This window comes from Glandiceps talaboti, chromosome 2 (genome assembly GCF_964340395.1).
Source record: "Glandiceps talaboti chromosome 2, keGlaTala1.1, whole genome shotgun sequence".
NCBI lineage: Eukaryota > Metazoa > Hemichordata > Enteropneusta > Spengelidae > Glandiceps > Glandiceps talaboti.
In genome coordinates this window covers 30,169,968-30,186,885 of record NC_135550.1, presented here as the reverse complement: position 1 = coordinate 30,186,885, position 16,918 = coordinate 30,169,968, and the positions used below count along the sequence as shown (strand labels likewise).

The following is a 16,918-nucleotide window of genomic DNA, read 5'->3' as shown; positions in this document are numbered from 1 at the left end:
CATTACATACCTGTACTTTGAGTAGTTTGGTTTCCATGACAATCTTGTCTCCAGAAAGACCAGCACATGTATTGAACCTATCCTTTGTTGATTTGAAGTAATCACTGAAGTCATGTAATGCTGTGTTGTATACTTCATGTTCTTGTACAAAGTATTCTTGTTCTTTCAGTCTCTCCTTGGTTTTAGTGGCAATATTTTGGTATCTGTTGTCAACCTCAGAGGCTTGTTGTCCAATTGTCACATCTCTAGAACTGCTTTGTAGGATTTCTTGTGCCTTCTGGACAAAGGTGTCCACCACAGGCTTGTCAGCTAAGATATCCTGTTGCAGAGACTGAACACATAAAAACACAAACATCAGTATTAGAAACATACAAAGGCCAATTCAGTAGTTTATTTCAGTTGCAGTCTGTCTGTGACCAAAGGACAACATTTTGACAAAGCATCGCCAAAGGAAAGAAAGACATTTTTTTCAAAATGATTTACCTCCAGATTAGCTTTCACTGTTAAATTCAGTTTTGTATATAAACCCATGTATAAATACAATGTACTAGTTAATGTTTGCCGACAACTGGAGACAATAGTACCCTAGAGGGCAGTGATTAGCATAATGGTCATTTCTCTAAATGTTGCTTATTTCTTGAAGTTCTTCAAAAGAAATTATGACATGTACGTTGTCACATTTTTTTTTGGTATTTTGTGAGGTAGTTACACTTATGAACTTTGCATTTTTACTGTAGTGATCAAGAGATTACATCCCAACTCAATGTGGATAAAATCAACCATATCTCACCTTAAGTTTCTCAAGTTCAAGTTTCTTATCATGTAAGTCATTTTTGAGTTCACTACCACTTTGTAGTTTCTGCTCCATATCATCTAACCATTCACATATCTGTTTATAACTGTCTTCATAAGTACTCCACTGTTGTAGACTGGCCTCCAGAGTACCTTTAGACTCAGCCATATTGTTGACAAGACTTTCCCACTCTTCCTTCAGGGATTGTAGGTCAGATTTAATGATTTCCCTGCCATCTTGTGAAGTGTGAGGGAGCACTTTATGTACTTTGTTCACTATGTCATTCAGTTTGGTTTGCCCTTCGTCTTTGAGAGCAAGAAGTTCCTGTAACACACAAAATGGAATGTTATCCATGAATAATATGTAATACGTCATGAGGATGAGGAATATCTTCATTTCAATTTCCCTCAAAAGATTGATAGGCCATGGTCAAAGTGTGTCACATAACTGTAATGGTCTGTAATAACATTTAATTTGTAAGCAATATTTCTTCCACTACAGTAAAACTAAAGTATTAACAATGGCATAATATATTTATATGACAGATAGTAAAACAATAAAACATTGTATAAAACAACAAAAAATCATCAAATGTATATAGATAGTGAAACTATTCAAGTTGTTGCACTGTTTCAGAGAATCCTTTCTCCATCTCTGAATATGGAATATCAATAATACAACAGGCAATTTCTACAAGATTTTTGCTAAGCAATTGTTTACTAGATACAGAAGTTAAGTGATTCCTCTGCAGTTTACTATTTGGTAAACTCTCTATAAATGTACAACACCAGCATATATGAATAAGTGACAGTACTATCCAAATATGAAACCCCTACAAATGAAACCTTACCTTGAATTTGTCCAGCTTTAACAGCTTGGCAAGTCTTACCTTGAGTTTATCCAGTTTAGCTTGGCAAGTCTTACCTTGAGTTTATCCAACTTAGCTTGGCAAGTCTTACCTTGAGTTTATCCAGCTTAGCTTAGCAAGTCTTACCTTGAGTTTATCCAGCTTAGCGTGGCAAGTCTTACCTTGAGTTTATCCAGTTTAGCTTAGCAAGTCTTACCTTGAGTTTATCCAGCTTAGCTTAGCAAGTCTTACCTTGAGTTTATCCAGCTTAGCTTGGAGAGTCTTACCTTGAGTTTATCCAGCTTAGCTTAGCAAGTCTTACCTTGAGTTTATCCAGCTTAGCTTGGAGAGTCTTACCTTGAGTTTATCCAGCTTAGCTTGGCAAGTCTTACCTTGAGTTTATCCAGCTTAGCTTAGCAAGTCTTACCTTGAGTTTATCCAGCTTAGCTTGGCAAGTCTTCCTGTCACCGGTAGCATCCGCACAGCCAGCATAGTCATCTTTCAAGTCCTGCTTCCAGCTGGTGAATTCTACAGTACTGTCTAGATACTCCTGATGGTCTTTGACATTCTGGTCTGATTGTTTAATAATGTCCTATTCACAAACAAAATAAGGAATAATTATTAAACATATCGGGAAACATAGTTATGAAGTGTAAAGTCAAATAACAAGAAGGCACATACAGTCCCTGTCAATGACATCCTCCAAGTGAGTTGTACTATAAACAGGAAGAACCACAATATTTTGGCTACCCAATTTTTACACACAGTACCATGGGTTTTTTGATAATGCCATCTGATAGGTATGCATGTTGATTCTCATTGCTATCCTTCTAAACATGGCTATACATAAACAAATTCCTAATTCTATGTACGAAGTATTTTCATAATGTTAACCCCCCCCCCCCAAAAAAAAAAAAAAAAAAAAAAAAAAAAAACACCCAAACAACCAAACAGTTAGACCTTCAGAGTACCATTGCATGGTGAGATGTGAGAAACAAAGTGATCCATAGTTTGCTGACACTAGAGGGCACTGCATACAGGCAGATAGAACTTCTATGTATCTCCAGATAACACTGATATAAGCAAAGCAGTAAATGCGACAATTTTTTCAATTATCAAGTCATTCCCTTACCTTGACTTTGTTAGCCAGAATATGATAGGTGTTGGTCACTTGGGCAACTTGACTGACGACCTTGGCATTGGATGAACTCACTTCAGCCAAACCATCGGCATCATCTTTCACTTGCTCAACCAATTCCTCTTTTTCAGTAATGTCATCATCTAGATTCTAGAGGGGGAACGATATAAATCAAATGTCAGCATTTAGCAATCGTCAAAGTTTGTAGGAAGAAATAAAACTTGTGCCTCGAGCTTTATAATGATGTTTTGTAAAATGTCTGGAAATCAACCCTCTTTAGCAATGTCAATGTCTGTAAGCTGACGTACATTTTCTTGCATCTTGCTTATTTCTGTTTGGTCCACAAATATACTAAAATAATCCCCCCCACCCCCACCCCCCCACCCCCCCCCAAAAAAAAAAATTCATCTGTTTATGAAATCAGTTATTCATTTTAAAAAAAGAATGTTTACCTGTACATTTGAAAACAGGAATAAACAACTGAAAAGAAAAGTACAAATACAGAAATACATAGTAACTTACTTTAAATTCATCTAGCTGGTCTTCTTTCTGACCAAGATCTCTCTTAGGACCAGACTGGGTCTTCACTGTCTCCTCAGTAATCTTCAACCAACTAGATAGTTTCTCAAAAGCTTCTTCAAATTGTTCACAAAGCTGTGCACATTCCTCCAACTTATCCAGCCAAGTCAGGAGGTCAGAGGTCAGTTTATTGAATTCATCATTAGCTATGGCAAGTTCATGTTTAATTGTGTCTTGTTTGGGGTCAGGTAAGGTCGGCCAAAGATGTTCACCTTTGACATTGAATTCATTCAGTTTATCCTTACCCTCCTGTACGTTTTCATCAAGTTCCTGCAATCAAACCACGATATATTGTGAACATTGCAAATGTGATAAATTCACCAAAAGGCAATATGGGATTAGGTTTCAAATTTAGTCGACAAACTGACGCCTGGTGGAGCTGTCCAAAAAGAAGATAACACTTAATATACAATAACCAAGGACTGAATCACAAGCCTTTATAATGTTGTCATACTTCATTATCTATCATCACCAAAGTGTCAATTTTCTTTGTAACTTTTGTTCAAGATAATTCAATACAATGACAATTGAAACAGAAATGTTACTCTGTTCTTTATTTCCTTTTTTCCCTTATGATTGAGCAGACAGTCCAAAGTGCTACCACAATACAGTATATAAGACCCAACTACTTACATTGAGTTTGTCAAGTTTAGTTTCAATGAATGCCCTATCCCCTGATGTATCAGCACAGCTCTGTAGTGAGGCTTTGGCTGCCTTGATCCATTTGGAGAAATCCTGGGAGGCATCTTGGTATCGTTGTTGTAACGTGGCATCTAGAGAATCCTGGATCTAATGGTATATAAAGTACAGATATAGCAATCAGAAATGTTTACACTTTACTTTCTTCATGCTTTCTTATAAAAAATATACATATAGTCACTCCACCCCAGAACTATTATGAGTGCATGATTCACTTCATAAAATTAGGAAAGTACAACAGTGTTAAAGAAAGTATTATTTTATTCTGTACTTTTATTTTGGTAGGAAAATATCGCTTCCCAGGGGATCCCTAGAAAGTGTCATAAAATAAACTTTGAGCTGAAATCATGCAAGTACTAGTTTTTTTATCTTGTACATGACCTGACATACGCAAAAGTCACGATTTTCAAAACCTGGAAACACCATGATGAAAATTTTGACATTGGCATGAACTTTAAGACTTACTTGTACCGGCATTTTACAATAACAACAATTATTTTCTATCCATTTATAGTTTCACAAACTGGATGGGAAATAATTCTCTCCTCCAAAATTTTCCATATATATAAAAAACATTTCCATTTGACTAACCTTTGCACCTCTATGTTTCAGTTCATTATGTTTTCTGGCAACTGTTGTAATTTCTTCTTGTAATTTGACAAGATCAGAGGCTGGATATTTCCCAGACATGGTTCTGACTTTACTCTGAATTCCATCAACATTAGGTTGGTGAGCCTTGATATCACCAATGGTTTTCTGTAGAGAACAACAGTACAGTTACAGTTCTTGTCCATCAAATCTTATCTTCACAATGATTGGGTAACTAGCAAATCATGTTTTGAAAAACGCTTGAGATAATAAGTCTTGTCTGCTTCTAACAATATTCTTTCCAATGTTTTGTCAAAAATATTTGCCTCTCAATACAGAATTATGAATTCTAAATTATAAAGTAAACAACTGATACAATGTACACATACCTGCTATTACAGCTAGACTTTGTTTTCTTATTTATTTATTTATTTATTTATTTATTTATTTATTTATTTCAGTACTTAAATGTCATGAGGATATCTGTACAAATTACTCAACTGCAACACTATCCTACAACCCAAATCAGCTTTGATGATGTCAACATTAACTTAGCAACCTACCCTGCATTCTTTGAGTTGAGCCACTATTTTCTTGTCTGGTTTAGTATTATCTTCACAACCAGCCAGTCTGGTTTCTGTTCTTTCCAGCCAACCTTTCAGACCATCGACAACGTCCTGTAGTTCTGTCTTCTGAGTTGTCAGTTCCTGGAGACCCATCTCCTGGTCCTTAGCAAGCTGAAATATCAGAAGATAAAACATAGAAGGTCAACTGATAAAGAAAACATTTAGTGTGTTAAAGGAACTACATATAGTATATGGGAGTGAAATTCCTTTTCAGAAATCTTGCACCCATTTCGAAAGTGATTTTTTTCTGAATAATATTATCATTTTGGTATGTAAAAAAATAAATTAACTACAATTTTGATTTTTTTTTCAAAATTTGTTAATTAATCTATACACTGGTAAATTGTCATCAAAGTAGCATATGATATTTGTACAATATCTTCCTTTGCAAGTCAAAAACTCTTGAGAAATATTGTAAATCATTTGTGAGTACCTGTTTGGCATGTTCTAATTCCCTTTCCATCTGTGCAACAGCTGCCTCTAGTTCAGGGTATTCAGCATCAGGGTTCAATCTCTTCAGCTCTGCTAGCTTCTTCTTCATGGCATCAAGTTGAGCTTCCTTTTCAGCCAGCTGAGCCTGTAATTCAAAGAAACAGTTACATAATTTGTTACACTCATATTTGAAACAGGATGCAAAATGGTTTGATAGAAAAAGTGGCAGTCAACTGATGAATTCAAACATTTAATGATTTATTGACTTGACTGATGACTGCATTTTATTTGACATAAGTTTCAACAACTATGTGTTCATAATCCATTTTGACAAATTTTAAGAGGCTTAATAAGAATTTAACATCTTGAAAATTACGGTCTTTTTGAGTCTGATTTCTAAAATCCTTGCCTTGCACATATAGATATGTGAGTGATTTACACAGCTCATAGTTGGAAAACATTCAATATGTACAAAGTAAGTGTGGTACTTCATCACATATAAAATTAGAATTCAAATACCATTCATTTGAAATATTCACACTATTACTATAATTACAAAATAGACTTACATGGAAGTTGCTAAGTCTTTCTTCCACTGCACTGCTATCAGAGAATTGGTTAGGTGCAGCACTTAGATCTGACTGTGAGCTGTGAAGCCAGTGAGATAGATTCTCCCTTGATGCTGTAATAGTTTCTAGAGCTGCCAATTGTTCTGTCAAATTCTCCTTCCTAGAATCCAGCTTCTCTGCTACTACAGCATATCTCAAATTTGTCCCATCTAACTCATCCTCAACATCTGTTGGTCTGGCTCCCCTGGCTGCTTCAGATTCAGCCATTAATTGGTTACCAGTATCATTCAATTTTTTGATTTGGTCTTTAGCACCGACCAATTCAGCTTCAGCAATCTAAATGCATGCATACAATGTATGTTATGACGAGATACAAAATCCTTGCAGGTATTACTCCATTATTCAACTTTACCTTTTTAAAATGACTATCTTTGCATGGATGCTCGATCTAATTCTACCCTGAAGCTACCACAGGACAAATTCTGCTATTGTATTATTGACACCTCTACACAAGAATTAAAACATGGAGAATATACATCACTTTATCACCAATAACACAAATACATTGTAAGTTACACCAAATTTTACACAGTATGTTAGCGATAACATTATTTCCAATTACTTTACACGGGTTATTACATATATATTCTTGTATGACATATTGGAACACCCACATTTGGGGGTAAAATGGGAGAGCAAAGTTCAAGTTCAGACACATCCTTCAGGCTTAGTAGAGAATGCTCTGTACAGTAAAACATCTCTACAGGCCCTGAACGAAATGTTTAAACTACAAGCTCACTAGATGTCATCTGTACAGTATAAATATTTGACTTTGAAATATCTCTACTGTACATCAAGGGAGGGGATTTTTCACAACAGGAAAAATACTGTGTTTGATGTACAACAAAGAATGTCATGCCAACACAGTATAGTCACTGTTTGAATATCACAAACCTCATGGCGTGTCATCTGTCTACGAACATCTTCCTGATTGGAGCTAGTCAGTGGTTCAGCCGTGACCGCTTCAACGCTGCTTAGAATGCGACCGACACTAGCCATATCATCATTATAGTCAATCCATAGTGTTAAAATAGCTTTGCACTGTTTGATTTGTTGCTGGACAAGTTCTTGGATTTTTTCCCACTCATTGTCAATAGTCTGTATATCATTTTGTAAAAGGCTAGAGTTCTGTGGGTCGACCTGCATCAATTGGTGAGCTTTATCCTTCACCTGGGCAACCTCATGCTGGTGAGCTGCTACCTCCACCTGTAGCTTCTGTTTTATACCCCAACACACACACAGACAGTCAGAGAAGGTATACCAACACCACAAGTTGACCAAGAATAAACCGTAAGATATCAACCAGCGAAGAGAAAGATAGCGGGTTTAGTACAGAGAAATGACAACCGACATATATATTGTTAGCATTGTTTTCATATTACTAACCCAGTACACTTTATGTTGTTATTTTCCAGATGCATCAGAAAAACCATATTATCTACTTCTTTCAAAGTTGGGTACAAAAGTGAACTGATCTCAACAGTTCAGATTATTTGTTTCCAAGTATTATTTTGCTTCTTTTTTTCAGACTGACTTAACACATTACATCAAAAATATAATGTTTTGGGTATGCTACTGTGTTGAATCTTACAGTTTTGTATGAAATCATCACTGAAAAGTTCGCAAAAATGCATACTGAATTTATGTAACAACATGACATAGAAGTGATGAAATTTTCAGAATATCTTCAACATAATTAAACTGATGCATTGGAAAATAAATTTGTGTTAACCAACAATTTACCCCGAGTACTAGGGTTCATTACTTCCCAAGCAGTTCCTTTCCTTTAATAACATTGATAAGTAATATTAGCACAGAAAATCTAGTCTTGTATGTCTAGTCGAGACTCTGCATTCTTATCTCACTTACACTCTCTCAATTTTATTTTATTTTAAACTACAGCAAGGTATGAAATCCTATCGAGTCAGTTCAATTTACAGACAAAAGGGGGGATCAGGTAAAAACTTGCATTACGGTATATTTTAAAACTACATTTAATTTAATTTAGGGAATGGGGATTAGATGGATTGTGGGATGGGGTAGACTTGAAACTAAATACAAACTTCATTAACAATCTCTCAACTTTCATCACCATCATCACAAATGCATCATCCATACACGTACACACACCACACTTACCTCAACTTTCATCACCATCATCACAAACACATCACCCATACACATACACACACCACACTTACCTCTAACTCTTTGAGTTGCTGTTTGAATGCATCCGGACTGACCCCAGTGGTCATTTCCATCTCTACCTTTGTTTCTACATCTTTTCCCCATTTCAAGAACCTATCCCTTCTATCCTGGTACGATTTCCACATTCCGGCCTTTTCCTCACACTTCTCCTGTTTTTGTTGTAGTAGCACCATCAGGGTTTCATAGCGTGTGAGTAGGCTCTGTAGCTCTACTTTGAAAAACACTCTAGCCTGTGTGTTTTTGTCTTTAGGAGACATCTGTAAGTGTTGGACCTGTTTGTCCATGTCACTGCACTGTCCTCCTAATGTATTCAACACTGCTCTGACTGAGACCAGCTCATTCCTAAGCTGTTCAATCTCAGTTTCTTTGAGATCATCTGATTCAAGCTGTGTCTGCATACCATCTAACTTACTAGAAATGTCATCTTTGTCTTTTTGGAACTCCAACCACTGTTTGAGTAAATGATCCCTCCTGTCAAGTATCTCAACAATGGTGTCATAACTCTTCTGTAAACTGGCCTGTTTCTGTTGAAGGAGTTGTGCCTCTTCAGGAGCCATGTCCTCAGCAAGAGCTTTGGTTTCTTTATTGATTCTGGCTGTAATAGCCTTCTGGTCATCAACATCAGATCTGAGGGCCTACAATGTCAGGGACAAAAGCATCATATAATGAAAGAAATGTCTGAATTTTGTCTATTTTAGATTGAAAGATTACAATAATTTGATGACACATTCCTTACGTATCAATGAGAATGATAACAGAAAAATATAGTGTAAACCTAACTGAACTTGCAATCAAATGATACTGTGACTTGATACTCAGATATAGGAAGAGTTTTACAACAATGTGAACAGAAATGGCATCTCAATGGCCTATAGTGAACGGTAGGTGTCATGGTGGTGAAAACGTGTAAATCAATCTACTAGATAAGGATGACATACACCACTACCCACTGATCCAACCCCAGGACTACTACTTACATTGTGTGCTTCCACAGAGGTCTGTACTTCATCACTGTACACCTCACTCAAGGCATCTAATCGACTCTGGAAGTCTGTCAGCTGCTGTCCAAAGATTTCAAGTCTTGAGAGAAACTCCCTCCTGACATTCATCAATGTAGTGATTTCAGTGATTTTGTCAACAAGTCGGCTCTTGACTTTATTGTACTTGATTTTCACATTCTTGGCACCCTTTTTGAGAGTTTCAGCACCAATAGCATTACACTGATTCTGTAGGGCATCTCTACCTTTGTTGATTTCATCAAGCTTGGCTTGGCTGTCTTTCAGTTCTTGTTGTAGTTTCTGAAATATTATAATAACAGGTTGAAAATAATCATAGTTTTATCAAATTAATTTCTTGGATGTTTTACTGATGTCTTGTCAGCATCATCAGGGGTTTACAACAATGTGTCTTGGAGTGAGAATAAATTGTTAATTGATACTATGAACCCAGAGTCCAGGAACATTCATTCCCAAAGTATAGTTTTGACTTCAAGATCACTCCCTGGTCGTTTCAGTTTTCAATTAATGAAAATCAGACTTACAATCTTAATTTCATTTTTGTTGGTTGGTGATAATCACTTTATTATAATATCTACAATCTACTTCTTTCATACCTGCTCTGATTTCCTATTTTAGAAATTCACAACCAAATTTCCAACTGACAAAATTTCTTTGGTGAATTGTTTCATCCTACATAATTCTGAACATGTATCATCACGTAATACCTCCAGATGTGTATATGTTAGAGTTACCATCCCAAATATCTTACCTGGAAAGCTGTCAAGAGAGATTCCAGTTTAGGAGTACTAGCACTTTCTACATCTTCCTTTTTAACTGTCTTCTCAATCTTTTCCAACCATTTCATCAAACTATCTACATCACCATTCTGTTTAGTCCACAGTGCTAACAGATCTTGTAAAGCTCTTTCTTTGTCGTCTGCATTCTTCAGTAAATTCTGCCATCTTTCTTTGACTTGTTCTACATCATTACTGATATCATGTTGAGAGGGTACTTGCTTGGCTTCATTCTCAATGGTGGCCATCAACTGTTTGTTGTCTTGAATTTCCCTACACAAAGCCTGCATAAACAGAAGGTAATTTAATGTTTATTTGATAAAATAGTCCTACCACTGCACAGATAACTTTTGTCATTGAAAACAAAGTGTCTTAATTTGAGTGCAATAAAAATCAGCAATGTTTTAATTCAATTTTTATAATTCAGACATTGCTAATAAGTGCTAAATAATGCAATGACAGTACAGATCCATTGGCTTTCTATATACAAAATATACTTTAATATATGCCTCTCCTTCAAAGTATTCAACACATTTCCAGAATGTTAATTCAATAGTTTATATTTACAATGCTATATTCATGTAAAACCAAATAGTGAATGGATGTAGGTGATGAAAACTTTGAATTTCTTATTTTGAATTTCAACAACTTTCTCAAAAGAATTTCTCAAAAGCAAAATGTCACTTACATCATGGTCATCCACCATTGCTTGAACCTCTACAGTTGAGGCACAATCATTGATGTTCTCAGCCACTCTAGTTTCAGTCCTCTGTAACCATGGTAACAGTTGCTGCATAGATGACTGATAATGTTGCCAGTGAGTGACATTATCAGCAAGTTGTGTACTCTGTGCCTTAGCATTAGAACACAAATCCTCCCATCGACTTCTAAGATCTGACAGACTTCTCTTCAATGCTGACGTCTCTTTTGTCTTGAAACCTCGTCCGATGTCTTTGCCATCTTTCTCAAGGTTTTCAAGTTCCTCATATTTGTCATAGATCTCAGAAAACATAACCTGCAAGATACAAAATATCAATGTCCTTTATTTGTGTGAAAAACTCTAAAGTTAAATTGCAATGCTTTATCACTACTGCAAATATGACTTTAGAAAGACTGGTAGAAATGCAATCTGTACCTCTAGTACTACAGATACATGAATTAGAAAGTTGACACATTATCAAACTTTCACACTTCGCTGAATACTGTACTTCAAAAACACCTACATATTTGAAGTCTTTATTTCTTCAAATTCTTACTACCACAATCGTCACAGTGTTAGTTGGGAAAAAATATACAAGGCTTGAGTAAATATTTTTTATTGTCTTTCCAATAAACACTACAGTACAGTAAAATACAATCTAGTATCTCTATGACTGACTTGGGATATCACAAATATTATCATTTGTATTCTGAAAATCATTTATTAGAAGACCCACTGTATCTTCACTGCATCCTAAAAATCACACATACCTTAGCTTTGTTGAAATGTTCCTCTGGTGTGCCTTCAGCTTTAGTAACAGCATCAAACTTTTTCTCAGTGTTATCCAGCCAGTCAGCAAACTGATCTAATCTATTGTAGTATGCCACCCAGTCTGCTTCGTCTTGTTTGAGACCTGCGACTTGGTCAGCAAGTTTAGTGTTCATCTGTTTGTATCTTTTCTCTATGTCCACCATTTCATCATGGAGACTAGCTATTCTGTCTTCAGGGGCCATGTCTTGGAGTTGTTGATTGATGGCTTTAGCTTTACCCAAAGTTGGTGACAATTCTAGCTGAGCATTGTGTAGATCCTGGTGAATCAAAAGACAAAGGGGTAAGTATGTAAGATGTAACTTTTTTATTTTGTATTTACATTAACTCAGATTCAAATGCACCATTGTGATCTTTCATTCTGTTGTGTACTTTCTATTCTTTCAAAACTTTTCTTTTCAAAGTTTGATTTTTCTCCTTTTTTTCATTTCAAATTGATATGGTATTTAACAGGAACAGATCAAGCAATTTAAATAACTATGTTGTAAATAAAACAATTTGCATATATGAAAATTATGGTACTGATTGTGTACATGCACATTGAGAAAACAGTATTCACATCTTTTTTTTACATCTCTTTTAACACTCTCCACATTCTAGTCCATGTAGTATACGTTACCTCTTTTGTCTTGAGTTCCACTCTGACAGTCTCTAGGCCATTTGGTGGAGTTTCTTTCTCTAACACTGGTTCTGCCTTCTCAAGGAAATCCAACACAATTCCCTTCTGTTGCTCATAGTCCTCCCAGGCACACAGTGCATCCTATGGAGATAAACATTTTATATTATTAAAGAGAGAAAACTTATTTCACATTAATTTCCTTTTTTAAAAATTTGTCTTACAGTTTGTGAATATCTACAACTTTAAAAGTTGGTATAGGTGTGTGCACATGTTGTAAGTCTGAGTCCCCTAGATCATGTTTCTGTAGTTGAGAAGATATTCCTACATGTCGTATCACGCCTACCTCTATCTCTTTCTCTCTGTTTGCTGCTTCACTGCCGATATCTTTCCATTCATGTTCAAGTTCAGACACATCATTGATCACAAAGCTAGGAGCACTCTCCTGTCTCTGTAACTCTTTGCCTTTCCTGATTTCTTCATGTACTTTATCTTTACAGCCATCCAACTCTCCAAGTAAAACTTGATGATCTTTGACCTGTTCCTTGGCTTTATCCAAGTTATCAGCTGGTGGTACTTCCTTCATCTTCTTCCTCTTCTTTTTCAGCCATGTTTTAGTTGTCTTAATAACAGTCTGGTACTCAAAACATTCCTCTATAACTTTTGCTTCAGTTTTCACCACTTCAATTTTGGGGAGTAAATGTTTGTGTCTGTCCAAGAGTTCTGTTAGTTTCTTGTCTTCATCAATTTCTTCTTCTTCTGTACATCCCTGAGCAAGGTCTGAGAATGTATCTACAAGCCACTGAATGTCATCCAGGCGTCGTTTTACATCTAGACTTATTGCCTGTATCACCAAGGAAATGAATGAAGATTGAAATTACAAAATATTGCTGTTTTAAAAAATTTCTGACAACATTATGTATATTAATTTTCTTCTTGTGGGAAAATAATTAATTTTGGATTCAAAAGGGCGCCCTCTTTAGCCAGTTTCTTTTGCAGTTAGTTGGCTCCTTTTTGTGCCATTGTTTATGTGTCTGCTGTATTAGCCTTTTTTCCATCAATATGCAGAGGGAGAGCGAGAACAACAGAAAAAGTCATATACTTCACAAGAATCTAAATCCTTTTTACATAATATCTGGTGTAGTCCACCCTAAACAGAGTAATATGAACATGTGCCAATCCTAAGTAGAAAGCTTTGTATTGGATATTGGTATGAATATCAAGAAATTTCGCTCCAACAGTGAAACAATTTCTGATCAACTACAGCAGGGTGTTGCTTTTTACTAAAAGTCCACAAACCTAATTTACTTTTCTCTGAAGCTGAAAATATAAAAACAAATCAATAAATGATACTCAGAAACCAGAATTATATCATTCTCAGAAGTCTGAAATTTGGAAAGGAAAGAAAGTACTAGGCAGCTTGTTGTAAGTTGACCAACCTGAAATTTTTCATTGATGACTTTAAATTCATCATATTCAGCAGCTTTTTTGAGAGCAGAGACAGATTCATCAATACTGTCCATCCACTTAGACACTGCATTAAATCTACAATGGAAACAATTCAGAAAAAGTATGTTAAGTTAGCATCAGAATCAGATTCAAAATCCTAGTCAACAAAGTAACTAACAATGTACTGGATCAGTAACAAACATACTAGAATGTGTACAGTAGATATTTTTTGATTTGGAACTGCCAAAACAATCTTTTTACAGGAGTTTTGAAAACTGAGCTCTGTCGACTCAAACACGTCTATCCACTTCAGAATATGTAATTTCATCAATCATTTGATACAATAAAATAATATACAGTGTATTGTATGTATATTACAAGCTTCAGTAATCTTCCAGTTGTTCTCCCAAGTTTCAGCATTGTCTGCATGAGGTGTCTGCATGGGGTGGCTGGATATGGCAGATAAAAAAGACAATATTTTCTGTATGTGCATTAATTACCTGGTATAATAATCTTTCCACTGTTCTGGCCAGTTTTGGAGTTGTCTGTGGACATCTTCAATTCTATTGCATAGTTCTTCCCATTGTCGGTGGCGTAAATTGTACAATCCTTGCAGGGAGGTGTCATCAGCTCTATATGCTGAAAATTGGTTACTAAGACTCTCCATGTCTTGAAGATACTCAATGCTTGTCTTAAAGAAGTTGGTGTCATGGAAATATGTCTGGAAAAAAGAATATCATTACATAATATATTCTGAGATCTGATTGTTCTTTTGTCTGTCAGTCGGTCTGTCTGTCTGTCTGTCTGTCTGTCTGTCTGTTTCTGTCTGTCTGTTTCTGTATGTCTGTCTGTCTGTCTGTCTGTCTGTCTATGTGTCAGTCTGTCTGTCTGTGACTGTGTATCACATGCATTTTCTCTCCTCTATGAATTAGTAGCAATTTATAAAGTATAATGACTGACCAGTAAATGTGTATGATAACTGTAATGTTTCAAAAATTCCAAAACTTATACAGTGGTAAATTTGGACATACATGAGATTCTACAAACAATACAAAATATTATTTACAAAATTGAACTCTTTTGACAGACCTATACAAAATTTGTATCTCTCTATAGAAAGGTCGATTTGACATTAAAATACTTACGACGTGCTGTTGTAGAATGACCTCCATCTTTTTATTTCCTTTCATGTCACTTTCTTCTGCTGTTAATTCCTCTTCTGCTCCGTTGACATTTGTAAGGAAGTCATCATCAGCTAACTTAAATCTGAGCTTAATAAGTTTTAATGGCGACTGGAACATTATATCCTGTCAAAGAATCATTTCACCAAATTAAAATCTGGAAAGCTGACATTTGTGCTTGTTTCTTCTAAAAAAAAACAAGTATGTGCGACTAAAATTTTGAGAACATTTGATGTGTACAACTACAACATATAAGTTTGATGATTATATTGGTAATACATAATTAACACAAAATAATGGAAGGGAAACATCCCGAGACTTATTTGTTTCTTTTTTCATGCCATCTTCTTTCAGACGTACAACTCATGTTGGTTCACAATGTATGAATATATGTCTGGCAAATCCATAAAGGTGTGAAGTATTGAGAATGCGTAGCTGCTCTACCTCAGTGACATATAGAAACAGTGTGAAAACTGGGTGATGCTTTCACAAATCACTTCATTTCTGAAATGACCACATACATTTGAGGAGAAACTAACTGTTACAATTTCCAGTGTTATAGAGTCACTTACCTTCCACTTGGATTGCATGGAAGTCATTTTTTGTCGGACTTCAAGTCTTTCTTCTTCTTTCATAGAATGAAGTAATTCTTGACATGCCCTGAGGAAATTTTGAAGTACATTCTGGTCTACATTGTCAAAAAATTCCTGAAAATGAAAAAAGGAAACCAAAATATGAAATATGCTTACTATCATCAACTTATACTACCGGTAATATTCATAGAATGATGTTTTTCACCAAGGTGAACTGCTTATATGTTATAACCTCTGTAAATACCAATGAATATTTTGGGTCAGTTATCAAATTCATATCTATTTGGACCATGAATAGTACACAGAGTTCTTCTTCATTCAGTATCCAAAGATTGCTGTTTCTCTAATTCTATGTCAAATTTTCATCACCAAATCAAAAGAAATTTCATTTTTAAATTATTTAAATATTCCATGTTTGACAAGTTCACACATCAATTGTTGCCCAGATTTGTCCTGTAATGTGTGTGTCCCCTGTTTAAACAGGTATAAAACTACAAACGTATTCATCAATGTTCCTGTATTATTCTGTCACACATCGTACCTGATGTTTCTTGATAAGGCACTCTGTTGTATCATTCTTATCCCCCAATACTGTCTGTGCAGTGTCCACCCACTTCTCAAGATCTGCTAGGGATTCATTGTAAGATTTCCACAAGTCCAAACTGTTGGCAAACTTCTTCTCCCAACTGTCTGCATTTGTCATAATGTCCTAAATACAAAAGCAATATTTATTAGTTGGAAAATGTATATCGTTCACCTGTTCATATCGAGGTCAGAGTCAATTTCTGTACATTTCTTTATTCATTTCAAATTTGAAATGGTCAAATAGTACAGACTGGACACCTTTCACTGTTCTACATTAGTCCAATATACACATTCAAGTAAAATTATCTTCTCAACTTTATATAGGAAATAAACAATATATGACACAAGGTCACAGTAAACAATTTATGACATCATCAGGTCAGACTAAACAATTTATGACATCATCAGGTCAGACTAAACAATTTATGACATCATCAGGTCAGACTAAACAATTATGATATCATCAGGTCAGACTAAACAATCTATGACATCATCAGGTCAGACTAAACAGTCTATGACATCATCAGGTCAGACTAAACAATTTATGACATCATCAGGTCAGACTAAACAGTCTATGACATCATCAGGTCAGACTAAACAATTTATGACATAAAGTCAAACTAAACAGTCTATGA

The 16,918-nt window shown here is 35.4% G+C and overlaps 1 protein-coding gene across 1 annotated transcript in view; it reads right to left on the bottom strand.

Annotated features, from left to right (window-relative positions):
- The window catches only part of LOC144446524 (nesprin-1-like), a 168,360-nt gene that overhangs the window by 128,231 nt on the left and 23,211 nt on the right, over nt 1–16,918 (bottom strand). The window contains 23 exon segments of the mRNA XM_078136309.1: nt 11–331; nt 791–1,117; nt 2,068–2,232; nt 2,773–2,928; nt 3,301–3,627; nt 3,991–4,146; nt 4,648–4,812; nt 5,208–5,381; nt 5,704–5,847; nt 6,272–6,607; nt 7,226–7,546; nt 8,533–9,174; nt 9,517–9,837; nt 10,307–10,615; nt 11,020–11,346; nt 11,802–12,119; nt 12,479–12,619; nt 12,822–13,319; nt 13,915–14,020; nt 14,425–14,645; nt 15,070–15,231; nt 15,678–15,812; nt 16,240–16,407. Of these exon segments, the coding sequence (XP_077992435.1) occupies nt 11–331; nt 791–1,117; nt 2,068–2,232; nt 2,773–2,928; nt 3,301–3,627; nt 3,991–4,146; nt 4,648–4,812; nt 5,208–5,381; nt 5,704–5,847; nt 6,272–6,607; nt 7,226–7,546; nt 8,533–9,174; nt 9,517–9,837; nt 10,307–10,615; nt 11,020–11,346; nt 11,802–12,119; nt 12,479–12,619; nt 12,822–13,319; nt 13,915–14,020; nt 14,425–14,645; nt 15,070–15,231; nt 15,678–15,812; nt 16,240–16,407 (5,940 nt within the window).